Here is a 21,581-nt window from a genome sequence, read left to right as displayed (position 1 = left end):
AATATTCAATTTTTTAGTCCCATAATTTCCCTTTCCGATTTTACCTTCACCTCTTCATCGGTTGTTTGAATTCTTGAGAAAACCTCAAGATGATGACAAATATTCCTACCACACAACCTGATGACTCCTACGTGAGTGAGATAACTTTGGCAAAGCTGTCTGATGATCCCACGCTGCACAACGATTGATTGCGTTATTGTTGTTGTTGTTAAGCTGTTGAATAGAGATGAAAAGGGCTCTCTTCTCTGTTCAAAGGCTTTCTTGTTTTTTGTTTGAAAAAATACTTTAACTCTGTGATTAAAAATTGACGAGTGATCACTCTTGGATGGGTGATCTTTTTTGGAATTTGTCAACGAATTAGTTTAATATTACTAGAGTATTATTATTATTAACACAATAACAATGCCTCGGAGAAAGCAAAAAAAGGCAGTCATGACGGAGGAAGACGGTGAAGAACGAGCCGAAGAGGCTCTTCCTCATGTTGTTGATGATGAAGGTGATGAAGAAAGAAAGAGTCAAACAAAGGCTCCTAGAACCTCACGAAGAGCTAAAACCAAAAGAAAAAAGCAAGAATCTTCGGATGAAGAAGAAGAGGAATCCATATTGGATGAAGAAGAAGAGGAAGAGAAACGTTCTAAAAAGAAAACAAAGAAAAGCAACTCCTCCACGAGTAAAAAGAAAAAAACATCATCCTCGAGTAAAAAGAAAAAAGCAGAGTCGGAGCTTGAGGAAGAGGACGAAAACGAGCCAATGATTGAAAAAGATCAAACCGAAGATGTCATGGAGGACGAGGAAAAAAACAACACAATAACCAATGCTTCATCCATTACCACTCCCACAGAGGAGGAAGTCATACCTGAGGAACAACCAGAAGACGCGGTTGGAGATTTGGACCTGACCAAAATTCAGTCTGAAAACTCATTTGTCATGGAAACAATTCAAAATGTGATGCAATTTCAATCTGTATTGCAAAATGTCGAGTCTGGATATGCAACTTTGTCAAGTGAAGATCGACACAAGATTTTGAGTATTCTCAAACATCAACAACGTAAAATTGGAAAATTAGTGGAAATTTGTAATTCAGCTGAGTTGTTACTGTTCCGTGGTGCTAAGAATGATTTGAGCGAGTATGGTATTCTCAACAAGATTGAATTGGTTGAGGTTTGGGCTGTCGTTTTTTCATTTCTAAAATTTTCCGATTGGCTTAAAGCATCCCAAGTATGCAAATTATGGAAAAAAGCAAGTGAAGAACCTTATTCCCTTTCCTCTCTTCAATTTGACTTTAAGTACAATTTTCAACACAAGCACATTCTCGAGGTGTACAGGGAGTATTTTGCGGAAAGAAAGATATTTATTCGATATGCATCAGATATTCCAGGTATGTACAATGATGATATTTTCTGCAGGAAGAAGAAGTATATGGTATGATAATAATAATAATATATGGCTTCCAATATTCACAATCATCACCACAGGTCATTTTCTAAGATATTTAAGCGAACATAACATTGTATTTCCCAACGCGAAATATCTAATCACTTGTAAGATTCCTTCATGGGAAGATGAACTGTCCTATTATTCAGATGAGAATATTGAGAAGGTATTTCCAAAATATGCCATGCCACACTTCAATGCGTCCAGTGTAGAGGAATTTGGATTTTTAAGAAGTTTTCTTTCTTCCTCTTCTCAAAAAAGTAAGTTCTAAATCATCATTTGTTGCAGTGATGTCGTTATTTACTCTGTGTCATTTTCAATAATCATTTCATGTGCTTACGAATGAATTTGTGATATGGAATTACCCATTGGAATAATAACTCTTATTAGCAATTGATGTTCCTGCATCTACCAAGTGCGTTAAGCTGGGAAGTAGATTTGTCGAGTTTGAAAATCCCGATAATATTGTCAAGCTAGTAATCTCAATTTGCGACGAAGAGACATTACCACAATTTCCAAATCTCACCGAACTTGATCTTTCCCTACATTTTTCTCCCTTCAATGACGACATTATTTTGGATTACAAATTTGGAGAGAAAGTGAAAACCTTGGGACTGTGTTACCATGCCACCATTCAAGATGTAAAAAGATGCTTGCCTTCACTCTCGCAAATACAAACTCTAAAGCTTTCAGAAGTGGGTCTTAATAAGCGAGCGTTTTCCGTTGGATCCAACTTGACCAGTTTTGAAAATTTAACGGAACTCGATGCTGATACAATGTATGAATCGCAACTCGAAGCGATTGCACCTCGACTAAAACGTTTGAAGATTTCCAAATTGCTAGAAAAGAAAGGCAAAATATTCACCCATTTGACCAATATTGAAGCACTCTGTATCACAGATCAAGTACTTGCAAATCCAAATGACTTGACCAAACTAACCAAGCTCAAGACGTTACAGATATCCAATAATTCAAATAACCATAACAAGCAAATCACGATCGATTCTGCAAGTTTGGAAACCTTGATCCTGCTGACATTTAATTCGATCACTATTAACTGCCCAAACTTGTACTACTTACTAATAAGCGGTGGCTTGAAGAGCGGATCTGAATCAGTCTACATTACATCGAACAAATTGAGCTTGTTTCGTTTGGATCGTGAAGTCCAGGTATGTTTTATGGTTTACACACGTTTTCCAAGTTTCAATATATATATTTATTTGGAAATGATTCAACCCATGTTCATTTGAACCATATTTTCATAATTATACAATCCATGTGAATCATATTTTCCCTAATGTACAACCATCTATATTGAAATCATGATGTTTATCAAAATTCATGCAGTCTTTGAGCATTAAGGGACCAAATTTATTCTCAGACGGCTCTATACTTGAGCGTGTCAAGTCCATTGTTGATTTGGAATGCCCTCTCATAGAGAGTGCTCACATATTGTCAGCATCATCAATCACGCAAAGCGATAGTTTCAAGACACTACTCGTGAGACAAATCAAGACTCTAAGAATCTCGGCATGCACGTTACAAATTTTTGAATATCAAACACAAATTCAAAATTTATTCATTGATGGATGGAAGAGTATTTCGAAAATTTCACAAGCCAAAATGTCTCTCTACAAGCAAAACACGAAAACAGTAAGACAATTATCTCTTCAAGGTTGCAGTATTGAAGTAGTCAAGTCGATCAATAACCTTTTCAGAGAATCGAGTAGTATTGAAACTCTTTCAATTCTCGACACCAACTATGACAGTGAAGTCATGGACTCCATTTCCAACTCTTCACAATATTATCCAAACTTGAGTGAATTGCATTTGAAAAATATTGTTGGTTTCAAGCCAGCTACCATGAATCTATTTCTGAAAACACTTGATCCAAGAACCAAGCTCAAGACTTTGGAGTGCGTTCTTAAAACTACCTATAAGAGATATATTCCAACACACATTCCAACACATGTAGAGCGGTACATTGGCTCGATCGGTGGTATTGCGAATGCTCCTGTGAAAAACTTAACCTCCCTAATCGTACCCAGTGGATGCATGCACATGGAGGCAGAGGAATTTCAACATCTCCCAAATCTCACCTTCTTGAAATTGGAACAAATATTTGTGGACTCGACCATGTTGAAACATTTGAAGAATGTCAAGATTTTGGTACTGTCTGCCTATAACTCTTTATTACTGAAATTGAATAAGGACGAGAATCCTGAACGTACCATCTATTATGAATAGGAAAGAGTGGGTGACTTCATACGAATGAATATTGTGTTCATGTCACTCGCATAGATAGATTCCTATCATCTCTTCTCCTCGAAACATTAATGTAATCAATCACATTATTGACATCGAAATATAATTGACTTTGAATTGTTAATGAATATTTTCTGTGATTGAAGTTTCGCACTGACAGTGCCTTGCATCATACCTTAAACGTGCACGAATAGCATCTTTCAATTAGATTCATCACAGTCAATTAATTATAAATTGTTCTTCAAATTTTTAAAAAAGATGAAGTCTTTCATATTAAATTGTCACTTGTTTGAAAATGGAAGGTTTCCAAACTTGTCCAATGTCTGGTCCAGTCGACAAGAGCTTAAAAGCGAGGATGGTACTTCACACTAATTTCTCTCTTCGAAAAAAACACACAACTTTAAAGAACCCTTTGTCTATTAATTATTTATTCACTAACTATTCTCAACAACAACAAGATGAGAACCACACCTCCACAAGGTAGAAACCAAAAGAGATTAAAACTGGTTCGAAGCAAACCGGTTCACTTACCAACAACCCAAAAGATCATTCGTCATCGACCCAAACTCCAAAAAGAGCTCAGATTTAGAAATAACAACAGTGGCAAGTACTTTAATATGGATTGGGCGTTGCAGAGTGTTTGGGTTGGTCCCTCTCGTCAAACCAGATTCATTCATCTCAATAAGGACAAGGAAAATCAAAAGAACATCTCCATCCAGAGTGCTCCTTTCACTTCCAAGAAGAGTTTGTACCGTAATCGTCCCATGCTTCAGAACATCAAATACAATTCATTGCAACGGATTGATAACATGTTGCATTCGTATCGAATTCGTGCCTTAAGAGTTCTCAAACAACAAAATCAACAACAACAACAACTCGGATCAGCAAGTATGGAAAAAGGAAGTGCCTTGAGTAAAAGTAGTGGTGCCATTCCAAAACCATCGTTAGCTTCTGTTGGTGGTGGTTCCTCTTCTCGAATCAATCCAAAGGACGTGATGAAGAGAATCTATGTCAAGAAACAAAAACCAATGGCAGTGGTGGGAGGTCCAAGTAGTAGTAGAAGTAGCAGTGGTAGTGGTGCAAGTGCTTCAAAGTCGGCGACGGTTGCTCCAAGTGTTCAAGTGAGTGGAGCTTCAAAGAAAAAGTAATATTCTGTTGTTGTTAATGGAATCTTTCAAGATGTATTGTAAATAAAAATTGAACCTTATTGAGATGAAAATATTGACAACAAGAAGAAGTTGTTGTTGCAAAGGTGTTTGTCGAAATTTGCAAGGAAGATTCGAATAACCTTTGACAATGACACTTAATGTCTTACAACTGGACATGTGATTCAATGTACTTTAAACTTTATTATAACAGAGTCATGCTATTCGAATCTTTCATTGGACGAGTACAAGACCTTTCTTGTTGTGATCAAGGTGGTGTTGAGTTTTTGGAGAGTTCCTTAAATGGGTTCATCAAACATGTTTTAAAAAAAAGAAAAAAATGCTTCGCAATGGTTCGTCGTTGCTGTCGTTGAAGGCGATCCATGCATCATCAACAAGAACAAGAACTTTGAGGAAGAAGAGTTTTGGTTTTTTCATCAATCAATTCTATGGGGTGAAAACATGTTCATCATCCTACTCACGGGCATTACGGAATAAAGATCATCAAGAATCAAGGCAACTTTTCAATCCTGTTATTTCCGACCACACCATTCATGGAAATCCAAATATCTCTTACGTTGGAAACAGCAGCAACAACCACCACAATTTACGGAATATTTCTTTTCAGTTGAATAAGAATGAAAAAATTCCCAATCATTTTGATTATGTGGTGATTGGTGGAGGCTCGGGAGGTATTGCCTGCTCAAAACAACTCTCTCTGGCCTCAAATTCCAATACAAAAATTTGTTTAATTGATTACAGAGATCCATCCAATCATTGGCTTTCGGAAAGGAATGGCAAGTTGAATGGCTGGTTATGGCCACTCGGTGGAACCTGTGTCAATATTGGATGTATCCCAAAAAAGTTAATGCACAAAGCGGCACAAATTGGAGAAACCATTTCTCGTGACGCTGCTGAATTTGGATGGAAAGCAAAGAGCGAGCAACATGATTGGAAAACTCTAGTTTCCAATGTACAAAACTATATCAAATCTCTGAATTTTGGATATCGAACAGCCATGACACATACATATGCTTTTGATGCCCAAGATTCATCACAAAAAAAGCTCTACTATCTCAACATGAAAGCCAAATTTATCAATGACCATACGCTGGAACTAACGGACCCAAGAAAGCAAACAACACGTACCATTACAGCCGATCAAATCATTATTAGTGTTGGAGGCGCTCCCAATATACCGAGCGATGTACCAGGTGCTAAAGAATATTGCATTACTTCAGATGATATTTTCTCGTTACGAGAGGCACCAGGAAAAACACTAGTGATCGGAGCTTCATATATTGCTTTAGAAACTGCATCATTTCTTAGAGGTCTTGGCTACGATAGCACTGTCATGATACGATCGATACCATTGAGAGGATTCGATCAAGAATGTGCTTGGAAAATTGTGGATGGTATGAAAGACAGAGGAACAAAATTTTTGGAGCGATGCATTCCTATCAAGATTGAAAAGCTCGACCAAGGAGAAGTTGGTGACGAATATTTGGTGCATTACAAAAATCTTGACAATGGAATGATTCAAACTGAAAAATTTAATACCGTCATGTTTGCTGTTGGACGAAGGGCTGTGACCTCTGAATTGAACATTTCGTTGGATATGGATGAAAATGGGAAAATTATTGTAAATGAACGAGAAGAAACATCAAAAAAACATATTTATGCTATTGGAGATTGTATCAATGTAAGTGAAAGTCGTTTGCAATTGTCTTGTCCAAGTGTTTACAAACAATTTTTAACAATTAATTGAAACTAATATCATTGCATTGACGTCATCCAAATGTATCAATGTTCACAATGATGTGACTTTTTCGAAACATGGCATTCTACATTCCATCACCTACACTTACTCAATTCACAGAGAAAAACCGAGCTCACACCAGTCGCTATTAAGGCTGGTACACTTTTAGCGAATCGACTTTGCTCTGCTGGAGAAGAACTGATGGACTATGACAATGTACCAACCACTATTTTCACACATCCCTATGAGTATGGTTGTTGTGGATTATCTGAAGAGGAGGCCATTGCTCGTTTTGGAGAAGATCAAATCGATGTGTACATTTCGAGCTATGCTCCTATTGAACATTCACTTGCTCATCGAGATGAGAACAAAACTTTTATGAAACTTATTTGTCACAAAACAAATGAAAATACTGAGAGAGTGATTGGATTTCATTATGTGGGAGACAATGCAGGTGAAATTACAATGGGAGTTGCAGTTGCTATGAAAAGTGGAGCAACCAAACAAAATTTTGATCATACCATTGGTATACATCCAACTGCTGCAGAAGAAATGACACTATTAACCATTACGAAACGATCTGGAAAATCTGCAGAAAAAGCAGGATGCTGAGGATAGCTCTCTACCACTGTGCATGTCAAGACCCGTACGTGGTTTTTTTTGTAATGTTGAACAATCTGTAGTTATGGGCTGAAGATCAGAAGGGAGGGGTTTTACAATGACAACCATCATGTAAAGGTGAACCTTTTAATCCTCTCTTGATATTTGAATTGTTGGGCAAGTGGTAGAGAAATATTTCATATTCTAATTTTCATGGTTACTTTTTGGAAACTTGCGTGACATTACACCGACAAACGTATCACTTTACCTAAATACGAGTCCATGTAATTGAAAAGAGTTTCCATCGTTTAAAATAAAATCATGTGAATTTGAAAATATATTTTGTCATTGAATATTCTTGTTATGTGAAATCAAGCTGAGTGTTTCCATGTTTATATATACCCTCAAAAGTGTTGGAAATAGCCATATAAAGTCCATTCCAAGCTTTTCTCATTTATTGCCCTCATTGCTGCAGAATGGAACTGACAAGGAGAAGGGATTATCATCTTCCTCCATAATGGAAATGGAGGGAGCAGAGGTGGAATTGAAAGGATCCGTAGTTGAAGAAAAAGTCCATCCTCCTTCGACGCCACCCAATTGATGACCCTCTGGTTCTTGAAAGGGATGATGTGACTCTCCAATGAGTGTGCTGTAACCTTTAGAAATCGATTGGTTTGGTGAATGATGATTGGAAAGGTCGTTATGTGTAGTGCTGTTGGTTGAGTTCTTGTGTGAGTGTCGATGATGATGGTGATGTTGTGCTTGTTGATGCATTTTGTTTGAAGCATCTAAAGAAAGAGATTTTTCTCTAATAAATATCGACCAAAATGGAAATTTTCTATATTGTTAATTTTTATCGCAATTTTTCTCTATGACACTTTGTCCAAATCGCAGTATGGAATTCCACTTACTCATTTCCATCAGCAGCTCAAAGCAATCCTAAAAATATGAAAGTCACTTTCAGTTCTGCTTCACCAACATCAAAGTGTGTTGTTCTTCACAGCAAGAGAACATTCATCGGGCATTGATGTTTGACTTGCTGATGAACCAGGAATTGTTAATAATTCTTCCTAAACACCTCTTTGAGATCATCACAACAAACACACAACACTACCAAGGTATGTTTTGCCAAAGTTATTGTTGATGTTTATTGTGAAGAGATCGATTTACACAAATCGGCAAATACAAGCCTCAACCCTTTTACCACAATAACAAATATAGGAGTCGCTGGGTTCGTGAACTTCTTCGAATTCATTTTCTTCTTCATTCGATTCAAACAAGTGATCAAAATCAGCATCATCAAAGCCATCTTCGCTTGAACATGACTCTTCATCATCGGCTTCAAAAGGGATGATATTCTTTGACGATGCCGAATCCATCTGCTCCTTTATGTAGTTATTCTGAAGTGAAAGGACATCAGGCTTATCATCTTTGCGATCATCTTCACGATCATCATATTGATGATCAAAAGAGTTGACGACCAGAGTCTCGACATCCAGCTCATAAGTATCCAGCTCATCAGCCAAAATGACTTGCCCCATGATTTTTGTCTTTTTAGAAATTGGTTGATGATGATTTTGGTTAAGATTTTCATCATCATCACTACCAAGTTCGGAGGTAGTGGTTTCGGTTGGAAAAAAGAAATCCAAATCTCGTTTCACGCCCATTCTTCTTCTTCTCAAGTTGCTATTAATAACAAACAACGAGTTGAAGAAAAAGGGATGATGAGAGAACAGACAGGCGAGATCAACAATTCAGAAGAGAAAGTTCAAGAGAAGTTGTTGATTTTTTTTGTTGTTGTTGCAAAAAAAATTATTTTTTGAAGAGCTTTTTTATTTTTATTTTAACGATCCGGGAATTCACGTGAAAACATGAGAATACAGGACACAGTAAAAGGAAGAAGAAGAATGGCTTAATTTTTTCAATTTTATTATGTTTAGGAAGATATATATTGAATTAGGGATACATCGAGTCAAATGCCTCTCCGACAAAGGATTGACATTCTTCTTGCGAATATATTGAATCTACAAAGGGTGACTCTTCAATTGGAACAAAGTCATCGAGTTGTGTTGATTCATCTCCATCAGAAGACAATCTCAGAAAGGGAGAATCATCTTCTGGAATGGATTCAACCTGTGTTGAAAGAAGTTCTCGTTCTAATTCTTTCTTTAAAGTTGTATCCAAATGAAAGGTTTTTTGTTTTTGAATCTTTGAGATTGGAATGATGTTTCTAAGAGATTCATCATTCGAATCTTGTTGTTGATGATTAGAATCGTTAGATGAAGCGTTAGAGTGGTTAGAATTTTTTGATGGTGTCATTGAGAATCAAAAGCAATGCAAAGAAGGGTTTGAGCAATTGCTGTCAAGTGTCGCAAAGAAACAGCTTGAAACTGTTGAAACGGAAAGAGAAGAACTGCTTGAATGCTGATTACAGGCACTCTTCAACAGAATGCCACTGTCGGTTTCGATGATGAAAAACCAACCAGTGAACGAGTGATGTCAATTTTTTTTAGAAATTTAAAATTAAACTCCGTGAAGAAATTGGGAGTTGTGTCATTTGACAATTCCCTCATGCTTGAGCCAAAGAAAACTCTCTCCAAGTGAGAATATCTCACTTTCATCTACGAACCAATTGTTTCACAAGTTCCTTCAACTCTTCCCATTTCTTTCTTACAGTTTCAGATAAATACTTTTTCAACCATTCATGAATGGGATCCACTTTCAATCTCTTTTCTTCTGTGGCACTGTACATAATGACACCCAATACCAAAATGACCAACGCCTCCAAATCCAGAACTGTCAAGTGTGATGAAGTGGCAGGACCTGCCAATACTGGAATCATAAATCCAACACTTGACAGAACCAATCGAAGTGCTGCTGAAATCACTGCCAAAGTACTTGATCCATATTTAAAAACAAATAACTTGGAAATATTAAAAGCTAAATTGAAACACATAAACACCAAAATGACCGCCCAAACGTATTCACATAAATCTCCTTTCATCGAATTAATTCCAGCAAAACACTGAAATCCATTTGCCAAATATTCACCAAATTGTGAAATATTAAAAGCCGAATAAGGAGCTGGAAATGGAATAAATGCAATTGGAAGTGTCATTAATCCAAAAAGTAAAGTGAACATCATGGTCCAAGTTTGCATGTACCAAACATCCATATCGACCTCTTTCTCAGTTTAGACATTCGAAGCAGCTCCCACAAGAGTTGATAAAACGACGAGAAGAGCCCAAAGGAGTTGTGACGATTCGTTTTTGTAGGTCCTCCCATGGATGAGGAATGAAGAAAGATGGGTAAGAGATCGAGTCCAATGCCAATCGCAACGAGTGTAATTCCACCGATATGTAAAATGTTGTAACGAACGGAAAGGAAAAGGAAGGAGAGAATGACATTGTTGATGATGATGGATTGGTTGAGAGCGACGTTTAAATCTCCATCACTTGGAACGACTTGAATGAGATTTGAAATGCAGGAAAGAAGTCCTAAAATTGCAAACTGGAATTAAATTATGAATCAGTTGTTCATCAAAGTGAAAATGTTTGAGTGTGAAATATCAACACTGTTTGAAATAATTACCTTTTTCAATGGAAATTTTCTCATTTCCTTTGTGATGGACTTGGTCACAAACATTTTAAACCAAACAATGGGCCACAACAGAACGCAAAACAAAATTGGTAAAAGGACTGAACTCAAAACGACTGAATAATTTTGCATTTGTGTGGAAATTCGAACAATGAGCACAAAATCAATACTTCTCGCAACGACCATAATGAAAGTAGAAATGAGAGTAATGAGAAGAGCCAGACGAATTGTAAATGGACGAGAGAGGACAGTAAAAGAAAGCTCTTTCTCAAATATTGAATGCTTCGTTGGTTCTTGTCCATTGACTTCTTTGGAAATGGCTTGAAAGGAATGATGGCTGTCACTTGCCAAATCCACCTCTTGACTTGGTTTCTTCAGAGGTTCTGAATCCTCTTCTTGAATGGAATGGCACTGAGCATGTATGAGATTTGTTGATTCCTCATTCACCAATTCTCCTCCTTTAAAGTATTTCTCAATTAAATTCATGAAAGAGTTTTTGGATGACATGATAATTGTTGAATAAAAGACGATGAAACTGTGGATTTCTATTGAAAGAATGCGTTTCTTGTTGTTGTTGCATGTGCTCAATTATGAATTTTTTTCTTTTGAGACTTATATTAAAAGATATAAATATTTTTTTACTGTTCTGAGGAATGAAAACTCCGGATTCTCCGTCTGATGTTCCAGCTCAGCTGAGAATTGTGGAATATTTATATTTGGAAAATTGACAATCTATTTGGAATTCAAAGTAGTTTCTCAGAATGATACTCCTATTAATTGAGCGAGAAATTACAACGAGAATTATTGCATGTGGGAAAATCGACAATCTCACACTCCGCCCTTCTTCTCAATAATTGCACTTGAGAATTTTGAGTAAAAACAGCATCCCTCCTTGGTTCATATTTTCAAAGTGGATTCAATTATTGTGATTCGACACAGAGTTCATAATTAAGGGTTTATGAATGAGCAATACTTCCAAAAAAACTCTTGTCAACTTCTAAACGAACCTTCATCTCATGTATTTAGTTCTCCTTTTCAAATCTTTATCAAAAAAAATGTTTCAATTGTTGATCGGAAGAAATTTGTTTCTTTTTGGATTCGTACTGATATTGGTGTGTTTACTTGAAAGAGAGGTACATCGGAAGGTGGTGGTTCATGCGTTTCCGATTTATGATTCCAATGTCATTGGTAGAGGAATATCAATCACCACCACCACAACCACTACCATTCAGACAACAAGAACAACAACAACCAATAATGAGATGGATTCATCCATGAGGAGATCAAGGCTCGGTGGAATTGCTGCTGGGAATGCCATTCCATACTTTGAAACGGAGTGTGGGTTTGTATTTTCATCAATTGAGAGGAATACGTATTTAAATACATTTGGGATCAACATGTAATATATGGAACTTTCAAATGATGATACAATTTCAATTCGGTGTTGGATTTACAACAACAACAATATTCATTACGGATCATGATGACCCATCCACGAATACGAACAAACATTTGGAAATATGATACAAATTTTGATGCTAATTGATTGAACGAACGAAATCTTCTCACTTTCCAGAACGAACTTTGAAGTGGGTCAACAAATTGGAGCTCATTTCAAAGATAGAATCCGATCTCTGTTATTCAACACTTCTCTTCCATTCCAGAAAGTCTATCTCCCTTTTTCGAAACAATTTCCAGAAGTCATTACACAACTATATCAAGTCAACAAGTTTTATTTTCCTGAATATATACAAGAGATTGAGGGTGTAGCGAGTGGAGTTAATGTCAGCTCTGAATGGATCTTTTTGTTGAATGTTGGAGTTGAAATTGAAAATGACATTTCAAATGCATCCATGACTATTCATTCCAAAAAGTGGTTGGACAAAATGCCATTTTTGGATAAACAATGCTCAGACATTTTTGTGTCAGTCGTAGACAATACAAACACGACGACCAATGCACAACATAGAATCGCTTTACTCGGTCACAATGAAGATGCATCTAGTTATAGCCAAAATTATGACTATATTGTGAAGAGTTGTATCAAATCAGACAAGTCCAAAGATCCTCTAATATTCACAGCATATCATTATGCAGGTCAGTTGCCAGGCAATGCATTTGGATGGAATGAATACATGGCCTTCTCTACCAATGCTCAATTTCCAACCATTGTTCGTCATGGAGGTCATGGAGTGGCACGCAATTTTGTGAATCGATTTGTATATGAATCGAAAAGCATTGAGCAAGCAAGTGGAGCGTTGAGAAAGTTTGGATTCATTCTCGCCTCTGGTTTTGCTTCAAATTTTGCTGCATTACCAACCAAAGATTCACCTCAATATGAAATGGCAGACATTGAAAGTGCTCCCATGATTACACAAGGAGTTTTGGAAATGGCGATTCACAAAGTAGCACCTGTGGTGGTTGACAATATTCACCCCACGTTTTACTTTCATTTAAATTCTTACAGAAATTTAAAGGTTCCTCAATATTTAGATCCTAGTAGTGTTCACAGACAATCACGAATGGAACAATTTTCAAGAAATAGTGTCACTACACCACAACAAGTGCTCGCCATTCTAGGTGACAATCATGATAAGGAATATCCTATTTATCGAAATGGAGCTCCTCCAGATACCGATGTTAAAACAGTGGCAACTGTTCTGTTCAATCTTGTGACAAGAGAAGTGAGCATTTATAATGAAAATCCAAAATATGACAAGCCTATTTATGTTTTCAAGAATTGGATGGATTTGAATGTAAACAGTCATTCATATTACCTTTCGTATGGTTCAAAAATTTATGATTTTGAAAATTGGACAAAACTCCATCTTCAAAAAAATGTACAGACATGATTGTTGAATTTTTTTAATTGGAATTCTTGTGGAAAGATTTTAAACCTCTCATAGATCATCATTCATTGATATTGTATCATCATATTTACAACAAGTAATTAATAGGAAATTATTTAAGTTACCTTTTTCATCCATTAATATTATTATTCCTTTCTTCATCATCTTTCATCATCGGACAAAAAACATTCTTGAAATGATACCCTCCCATACATTTCATAGATTGCAAAAACTCATTCATCATCTTGCTCCTCAAACCTCCCTTCCTTCTCATCCACTCCAACATGATGCAAAGCCTTCTTCTCAAATTCACCATCTTGCATCTTCCAACTATGATTTTTCATCATCACCCGAAGAAGCCATCATCATGGTTGATAACGAACGTGATTTCCATGATTTATCCAAAGCATTCCGAGAAGTATCATCTTTGATTCCTTCTCCAAAGATTATTATGGGAGATTTGACTCAATTTTTGAAAAGTGTTCAGAATGAAACAAACGACAAAATCAACAACAAACGAAATTTCAATGAAACACTCGATCACAACACTACTGCTGCTTATGTATTCAATGGTTCATCCATTGCTCAAAATTATACGAGCAGTAGTAATGACAACAAGCAGACCTTAGAATCAAATCATCATGATCATCGAAAAGAATTGAGTTCCACCTTTGGCATGAAGATACAAGGGACTCCACATTTTTCAACAGGTATCTCTATATCTGCTGACGCAGCTGAAGATGAGCTCGATATTCTCGTGAGGAGAGCCGAAGAAATGAGAATTCAAGAAGAATTGATTGAGAAAGGCACATTGAAACACGCCTCTGGAAAAATCTATGAAGTGGTGAAATACATTCCACATTTAATTGTTCCAACCTATGTTGAGGAAAGTACTCGAGCCGGAATGGAGAGTCGAGAACGACGACGACAGAGAATCAAGATTTTGTACGATGTGCAAACAACACGAGCTCAAACACCTGCGTTTCTAGATGTGTCACAAGATGATCCAAAAACACCTCTGGCCTTTCGATACATTCGAATTATTCTCACTACTGCTGAAGCTAGAAGAGCACAAGATATTCATCTCGATCAATACAGTGCGAATTGTATGAGCATTGTTTATGCCACTCAGTTGGGAGTGACTGGAAAATTAGTTCTCAAAGGAGCAGTCGTGCAATCCATTATTTACTATATTGCATTCTATGATTTGTTGAGCAGTGGAAAACCAATGCCAGGAGCTGTGAGAGATTACTCACTGAAAATTAAGGTTCGTTCGCATGATTTTTTGCAAGGCACTTTTAATGTCTATCGTGTGAATTGTATCCGAACGAACCATGAATTGGGACTCTATCATATTGTGATGAGAACTTTACAAAATTAGGTGCAAGCTATGAAATTTCACGCTAAAAAATTGAAAGAAATTTCTCTGCTTTTCGCCTAATTCACTCAAAACTCTCGAAATCATTAGAATCAAATTGCAAAATTTTCAAAAGCAATCTTGGTGTGTGAATGAGTTCGATTGTGACATCACTAGATTAGTGTGTTTGAATATCCCCAATAATGAATAGTCTCAAATTTGGAGCATTGACTCTCAACAAGTGTATACCTGAAATACTGATACATTTGATTCTTCCGCTCATAAGCGAACAAGATACTGTATTGATATTTCGAATGGAATTGTGATCAAGATCTTGACCATTCAAAATCAACGTTCTTATGGTGTGCACATTAATCGTGAAGGACCTATCTTGTGGGCTCAATTTCCCAATAAATTTCACATTTCCACAGTGTAATCCAAGATGCCTCAAAGATGTGCAACATGTTGCAAGTCGCTTGAGATTCTTATTTCCTCCATTTCATGGGCTTACTAGATTAGAGGTTTTGAATATTACTTGTAAAGGTTGGAACCAAGCTAGCTCGCTTCAAAAATTTATTTGAAATCATTTTATTGAAGGATGAAAGGGATTTGATGCTGCTGTCAAATAGCCATCAAAAATCTACAAATATGACCAATTTTCAACAATTAAAATAAAGGAAGGTAAAAACTCTAGTAAAATCTAGCATTCAGGTTGTACGAACATTTGTTTCAGCAATAATGAAAATTGAAATTAATTGCTTAATCCTTCTTGGTTCCCTTCTTCTTTTCTGCAGTTGTTGACTCTTTTTTCTTTGATTCCTTCGTCTTTGGTTTCTCTTCTTTTTCTTCCTCTTCTTCCTCAGCTGCTTCTTCCATTTCTACATCCTCTTCTTCCTCTTCCTCTGGTTCCTCTTCTTGCTTGTATTCTTCGTCCTTGGATTCGTCCATCGAACTTCCTTCTGATTTCACCTTCTTCTTGTGTGATCTTTCAGATTCCGCAAAATACTCTGTGTCATCAGCATTTGGATAAATCTTGTAGCCATTGGCTTCGATTGCATGTTCCACATCCTTGGCCTTGATGGTCACTCGATCGGCATAGACTGTATAGACTGCAGAACGATAGAGAACATCCTCCAAAATATCCATATAAATACCCTTTACCACATCATAGACATCCTTATTAATTCTAAGAGCACCTGCTTTCAATGCCATTCTTTGAATGGACTTGCTGTTAATAATCTTTGGATCCTCCGATGATCGTCTCTTTCCAACCTTACTCAATGTTGTTGTCTTTTTTGTCTTTTTCTTGCTCTCCTCTTTTGCAGGTTCTGTAGAAGCTGAAGCCTCGGCCGATGATGATGTTGGTGCCAATTCTGGCTCTTTACTTGCAACCTTTTTAGCTTTACCGGATTTTGATTTTCCTCCTTGAGAACTCTCTTTTCCAGAAGTACTTCCAGTACTGGTCTGAGAGGATGAAGTGGGTGTTGTTGTTATTGTTGCTGATGACGATGTACCAGCCGTGATGGCTTCTTCATCCTTGACCTCTTTCTTGGGTCCTTCAGCTTTTTTTTGGAGCGGCACGGAAGGCTTCTTTGGGGGCATTTTTTTTTTGAAGTTTTTTTTGAATTGACTTTCTTGATGTGTGACCACTAGGATATGATCAGTGAGGAAGCATGATGATGAATACAATGTTATTGACTACGAGTAAGGAAGAGAGAGCAGGATAAACAGATATTTTCATTGGAATGCCTCTCAATTTTAATACTATCTAAAGCGTTGTGGCGTTGCCTTTTCGATTCTGAGAGACCTGATAGAGATATTGAAGTCGGTTGAGAATTTTTTGTTCGAGTGCCGTATGGCTTACTTTCGGAATGTCATTGTTGACACTCGAGTCCTGTTTGTTGTTCTTGTTCGTTCTACCACTGTCACTACTTTGGTTTGAACTCTTTCCACTCTTGGTCGTCTTGTCTTGAACTTGTTTCAATAATTCTTGATAGTCATGAATGAGAGAGGTGAAATCATTTCTCGAGATGTAGGTATTTTGAAGAGACAATTCACGAATGCTTAATCGGAGAAATTGTAATTCTAAATTCGAGGGATCTTCTTTCAAGAGTTGTTCCAATTTGGGAGTTGCTTCTTGCAATCGTTTGAGCATGTGCATTCCTGCCACATAAAACGATGCTGCTTTCACAACATTTGGTTCATGCTCTTCAAATAAATATCTCAATGAAAAGAGAGTTTCAAATGTTTCACAACAGGAAGTCGCATTACGAGCATAAAAATAAGCTCTTGCTTTCAAAAAAAGGAATTGATTCAACATGTTATTGGTGAGAAGGAGAGGGTTTTTAGGAAAGAGCAATTTTTCCAATTTTCCCAATTCCATTAACAGTTGATTCACACTGCTTTGAATTTTCGGTGTGAGTTGAGATCGTGAGAATAAATCAATTTGCATGCTATAGATGTGGGCTTTTCGGAGAGGAGTTGGTAAGAATGGAGTGAATCCAGAGGTCAGATAAGGTAATTGATCTTTCCGTGTTTGTGGTGGTGAGTGTTCTTTGAGAATATTCTCTAATTTCTCAATTAGAGAGAGTTCAGATTGAAGAGCGTTCTCAACTTGATACACATTCTTGTCAAAATCTTGCATCATTAAGAACTTTGCCTTCTTTTCCAATACCAAGCAATGAAAGTATAAAATATAAGGATTATGTGGATCTGTTTTCAATAATTCTGTCAATTGAGATTCTGTAATGGTATAGGATTGTTCGTTTCGCGGATTAAAATTAAAAATTATTCGACACAAATTCATGCATGATTTCACATGGATGGGTATGTCAGTACTCACATCGAGCACCGTCGAAGTGTCTCGTCTGTGATGAATGAGAGGCTTTGTTGTTGTGATGGTAGATTGTTGTTGTTTCAACATGTCATCATATTTTTGTTGCACATGTTTCCACATTCTCAGTAACATGGTCTTTTCAGACATGTCATCACTCATCATTACATGTTCATTGAATAGTACTGAATAACAATATCCTGCAAAAACAGAAATATTGAGAGGAATATTTGTTTCATTCTTTTCCTTAATTGCCTCACCAAAGAAAAGAAGTAGATGTTTTTGAATATCAAATTGCACCAATATTGAATGTGAAATGTAGTCGGACCATGGTTTCATGTTCATGATGATGCTGTTGACGACTTTGTCAATCATTACAACAACAAGAAAATGACTTGAATCGATAGAGGTTGAATGAGTTTCGAATTCACCGCTGAAATTAACTTTAAATTCAGTAGTATTTCTTTCGATATCAGTAGAGGTTGAATTATCATCAACATTAAACAGACTGGGATGTTTTTTCTTAATCATTTCTGCGAGAGTGTGCGAAATTTCAAAATGTTTTTCCTTCAATTGTTCTCTCCATTCTGATGTATCGAAATGCCAAGCTTGCACCATGGATTTAATAACCTTCTCCAAAAGTGGCAATAATTCATCAAGCACATACACTGCATGATTTGGTTCCATTTTGAAATTTTTCATGACATTCATGAGATAAATTCCAGCTTGCGCCTTTTCGTTATTCATCAACAAGTGGTTGGCATGTGCTAAATGATTTTTCAAGTCGGATTTAATTTTGATGATGGATTCTCTCGTTGCAGGATCCAAAGATTCCACAGATTCGACATGAATGTCTTGTTGTTGCTTTGAAAAAGCCTCATGCTCCGAATTAAAGAGTGTTTTCAATTGTTGGTCGGGTGTGATATTTTGTGTTATTTTCGCATTATTGTCCTCTTCATGACGAGAGTTTAGTTGTTGATTTTGTTTGCAAGTCGATGACATTGTAGTTTTTGATTTTTGGTTTAATTTTGAAAATACATCAACGGAACTATTTCTCATTTGGTTCGTCTGAAAATACCTCTCCGATCGATTATTTCCATTGAAATGATTTAAATTTGATTTGAACATGTTGGAAAGGAGGCTCCGATTTCTGGGAGCAAGTGAATGGGCTGAAAGTCGCCCCAAAGAAGACGTGAACATTTTTTTTCAAATCATCGCGACACCTTTCACTGCTTGGTTGGCATAATTTTTACAACACACACATAAATCAATTCATGTTTACGTATGCAAATTACCCAAACTGAGGTGATATATTGTGTAAAAAGACTTGATTAATTCGATGATGCCAAATCACTCAAACTCTTGTACACTGCATATTTGAAATAAATCAAAGAAAAACTTTCACCAACTCCTAATAAGGCTCCCTTATACAAGCTTTTCAAATTCTCTCTCTTAGTATGAGGAACGTGGCCGCTACCAAAATACATTTGATGTTTGTACAAGGCTTCCAGTGGTGACATCACCACCTTAGCAAGACCCAACGACAAAGATTGAGCAAATCTCTCAGCATACAAGCTACTGGCTGTGTCGAATGGCAGGTACTTGCTAACCAAATTATCGTATATCACGCCCGATAAACTCTCTTCAACCACACCATACAAGCAAAAAGTTCCGACTGAAATGAGCCAATTGGCCCAAGTTTCACCACCAGGACACGCCGATTGTGCTCCAATACATCCACCATAACCATTCACTACATTTCTCACTCTCTTTGCAACTAGAGGATACATGATGACATCGCTCACCATGCTTGTTGCGGCACTGGGAATTTGTAAATTCAATTTGTTGGCAATTGAGTTCAAGCCAACACGGAGGAAAAATCCTGAAAACTGAATACACAATTCTTCACCTAATCCCATAAACCAAGGAGGTGGTAGAGCAATATGACGATCCGATATTAATTGAGCAGAGAATTGTTCCCGAGTTTTCATATTTTGCATCGGAACGAGTAATATTCCCTTTGCAACCAGGAACGAGATGATGCCTGAGGCAGCATGAAGGCCAATGTAAGCCTTGCTTTGTGAAGCACTTTCAATGATGACGGAAGACTCTTGTCCTGTATGTATGATTGAGTATTATGTTTTTTCAAAAAAATGTTCGTTATACAATTTAACGCCAAGGTGGAATTCATTTGATATGCAACATTCCGATTTGGTTCAAATCAACCATAATGATGATGGATGAACGGATCGTTAAAGATCATTTCAATGAATTTTCGTTGTTGGCACCAACACACAGTAAACCTACCATGCGAAGACATTTTTTTTGAATTTGCCTTAAGCTTGAAAATGAACTAAATTTGTACTTGATTTCATCGTGTATTCGCCCTTTATCCCGATCTTTGCGATCATATCTCCCGTTTGTTCTTTTTATTCCAAAAAACATTTTGTTTTAATATCAAAATAACTCGTAACATCGTTGTCGACATGTTTATGCATTGCAGTGGTTAATGTGACCTATAATCGCGAGGGAATAAGGAGCTATTTCCATCCTCTTTTGAAATGAACTCAATAGGATCCAAATTGTTTTTATGATCTGAGTCATGGAATGTAATTTATGTGTAGTATTCAAAGAATTTCTGTTCAAAGCAGATATGGTTTCGCATAGGTCTTTTTCTGCCCTCATTGATTACCATGAAAGTGCTGAGGATCCAATGAATTCTTAGTGAAATAATGGTTCATTAAGTTAATTAATAAATGGTATGAATATTCGTTATATACTCTAGGTATGCAACAAATTGTTTAAAATGGTAAAATTAATAATTTCAAAATAGTTTTTCAGTGTCAAAGTGAAATTTGTACTCCTCCCTAATACTCAAAATGTTCGGAAAATAGGGACATGAATTGTTCCTTTGAAATTGTTCCAGTCTTTGCAAAATCAATTTCGTAAAACATTTCTTCAAATATAGGTGTGGGTAAAAATTCTCCAACCTTTTCCATCGAAACACGTAATGATTCCATGGTCATATAACCAGGTTTTGTTTTATCCTCAAAGATTGTAAATAATTCATTCAAATCTTGAAAAAGTTTCTGATGTTCCTTGTTCACATCTTCGTCATCATTGATGGCATCAAGTTCCTTATTTTGTAATTCAATAGTTTTTAATCGTTCTCCAACATCTGGATATTCTCTCTGTACTGCATATGCCACAAAGGCAATAAATTCTGGTAAATCAAAGGCATATCGATATTCAACGTATTGATTAGCCCTTTTCAATTTTCGATTTGAGAGGAGAGGTGATTGTAAAGTAGCCGTACTACTAGCAGACATGGTTGAAACTCGTTGTTGATCATCATCTTGATTGCTCACCTTTTCCGATTTCAACACAATTTCATTATTTTCAAAATCAGCATCATGACTCTCATCAACACTTGAATCATCATCTCTGAATTGTTTGCTTGAATGATGATGATGATTACGAGGAATATTCACCGAAGAGTTATATCCTTCATACAAGGAATTCAATACGGAGCGATCCAAAGCCTTCACTTCATTGATCAGATCCTCCAAATCGGAAGGATCAATTCGCACTCTCAGTGCCTGTAAAACAATTTCTAAATCTTTGGCCGTTACATATCCTTTAGATTCCGAGTCGAGAAGAGAAAAGGCGTGTCTGCATTGTTGCACCGTGCTTGAGGGAAGGGCAAACATGGGTTCGTTTTTTTGGATTTTCAAAAAATAAT

The 21,581-nt window shown here is 36.7% G+C and overlaps 12 protein-coding genes across 12 annotated transcripts; 4 read left to right on the top strand and 8 right to left on the bottom strand.

The window, feature by feature from the left end:
- Positions 1–402: 402 nt before the first annotated feature.
- Positions 403–3,681, top strand: FDP41_008676 (uncharacterized protein; the record flags this gene model as incomplete). Its single annotated transcript, XM_044712555.1, has 4 exons — positions 403–1,378; positions 1,476–1,694; positions 1,825–2,603; positions 2,782–3,681. The coding sequence occupies 4 exons, from the start codon at positions 403–405 to the stop codon at positions 3,679–3,681; spliced, it is 2,874 nt and encodes a 957-aa protein (XP_044557725.1).
- Positions 3,682–4,157: 476 nt separating this feature from the next.
- FDP41_008675 (uncharacterized protein) lies at positions 4,158–4,847 on the top strand (the record flags this gene model as incomplete). Its single annotated transcript, XM_044712554.1, has 1 exon — positions 4,158–4,847. The coding sequence occupies one exon, from the start codon at positions 4,158–4,160 to the stop codon at positions 4,845–4,847; it is 690 nt and encodes a 229-aa protein (XP_044557724.1).
- Positions 4,848–5,184: 337 nt separating this feature from the next.
- On the top strand, positions 5,185–7,215 carry FDP41_008674 (uncharacterized protein; the record flags this gene model as incomplete). The annotated part of the gene is made up of 2 exons (XM_044712553.1): positions 5,185–6,546; positions 6,724–7,215. 2 exons carry the CDS (start codon positions 5,185–5,187, stop codon positions 7,213–7,215), a joined length of 1,854 nt encoding a protein of 617 aa, XP_044557723.1.
- A 438-nt stretch (positions 7,216–7,653) lies between these two features.
- On the bottom strand, positions 7,654–7,977 carry FDP41_008673 (uncharacterized protein; the record flags this gene model as incomplete). The annotated part of the gene is made up of 1 exon (XM_044712552.1): positions 7,654–7,977. One exon carries the CDS (start codon positions 7,975–7,977, stop codon positions 7,654–7,656), a length of 324 nt encoding a protein of 107 aa, XP_044557722.1.
- A 392-nt stretch (positions 7,978–8,369) lies between these two features.
- FDP41_008672 (uncharacterized protein) lies at positions 8,370–8,870 on the bottom strand (the record flags this gene model as incomplete). The annotated part of the gene is made up of 1 exon (XM_044712551.1): positions 8,370–8,870. One exon carries the CDS (start codon positions 8,868–8,870, stop codon positions 8,370–8,372), a length of 501 nt encoding a protein of 166 aa, XP_044557721.1.
- A 289-nt stretch (positions 8,871–9,159) lies between these two features.
- Positions 9,160–9,522, bottom strand: FDP41_008671 (uncharacterized protein; the record flags this gene model as incomplete). Its single annotated transcript, XM_044712550.1, has 1 exon — positions 9,160–9,522. One exon carries the CDS (start codon positions 9,520–9,522, stop codon positions 9,160–9,162), a length of 363 nt encoding a protein of 120 aa, XP_044557720.1.
- A 298-nt stretch (positions 9,523–9,820) lies between these two features.
- On the bottom strand, positions 9,821–11,307 carry FDP41_008670 (uncharacterized protein; the record flags this gene model as incomplete). The annotated part of the gene is made up of 3 exons (XM_044712549.1): positions 9,821–10,287; positions 10,368–10,713; positions 10,795–11,307. 3 exons carry the CDS (start codon positions 11,305–11,307, stop codon positions 9,821–9,823), a joined length of 1,326 nt encoding a protein of 441 aa, XP_044557719.1.
- Positions 11,308–11,855: 548 nt separating this feature from the next.
- On the top strand, positions 11,856–15,030 carry FDP41_008669 (uncharacterized protein; the record flags this gene model as incomplete). The annotated part of the gene is made up of 3 exons (XM_044712547.1): positions 11,856–12,142; positions 12,377–13,582; positions 13,872–15,030. The coding sequence occupies 3 exons, from the start codon at positions 11,856–11,858 to the stop codon at positions 15,028–15,030; spliced, it is 2,652 nt and encodes an 883-aa protein (XP_044557718.1).
- A 735-nt stretch (positions 15,031–15,765) lies between these two features.
- FDP41_008668 (uncharacterized protein) lies at positions 15,766–16,608 on the bottom strand (the record flags this gene model as incomplete). The annotated part of the gene is made up of 1 exon (XM_044712546.1): positions 15,766–16,608. The coding sequence occupies one exon, from the start codon at positions 16,606–16,608 to the stop codon at positions 15,766–15,768; it is 843 nt and encodes a 280-aa protein (XP_044557717.1).
- Positions 16,609–16,774: 166 nt separating this feature from the next.
- Positions 16,775–19,039, bottom strand: FDP41_008667 (uncharacterized protein; the record flags this gene model as incomplete). Its single annotated transcript, XM_044712545.1, has 1 exon — positions 16,775–19,039. The coding sequence occupies one exon, from the start codon at positions 19,037–19,039 to the stop codon at positions 16,775–16,777; it is 2,265 nt and encodes a 754-aa protein (XP_044557716.1).
- A 131-nt stretch (positions 19,040–19,170) lies between these two features.
- On the bottom strand, positions 19,171–20,159 carry FDP41_008666 (uncharacterized protein; the record flags this gene model as incomplete). The annotated part of the gene is made up of 2 exons (XM_044712544.1): positions 19,171–19,955; positions 20,147–20,159. 2 exons carry the CDS (start codon positions 20,157–20,159, stop codon positions 19,171–19,173), a joined length of 798 nt encoding a protein of 265 aa, XP_044557715.1.
- A 547-nt stretch (positions 20,160–20,706) lies between these two features.
- Positions 20,707–21,549, bottom strand: FDP41_008665 (uncharacterized protein; the record flags this gene model as incomplete). The annotated part of the gene is made up of 1 exon (XM_044712543.1): positions 20,707–21,549. One exon carries the CDS (start codon positions 21,547–21,549, stop codon positions 20,707–20,709), a length of 843 nt encoding a protein of 280 aa, XP_044557714.1.
- Between the last annotated feature and the right edge of the window lie 32 nt (positions 21,550–21,581).

This window comes from Naegleria fowleri, assembly GCF_008403515.1.
Source record: "Naegleria fowleri strain ATCC 30894 chromosome Unknown tig63, whole genome shotgun sequence".
In the NCBI taxonomy this organism is placed as follows: domain Eukaryota; phylum Heterolobosea; class Eutetramitea; order Acrasida; family Naegleriidae; genus Naegleria; species Naegleria fowleri.
The sequence above is the reverse complement of the archived record's forward strand: the minus strand, read 5'-3'. Positions and strand labels throughout refer to the sequence as shown.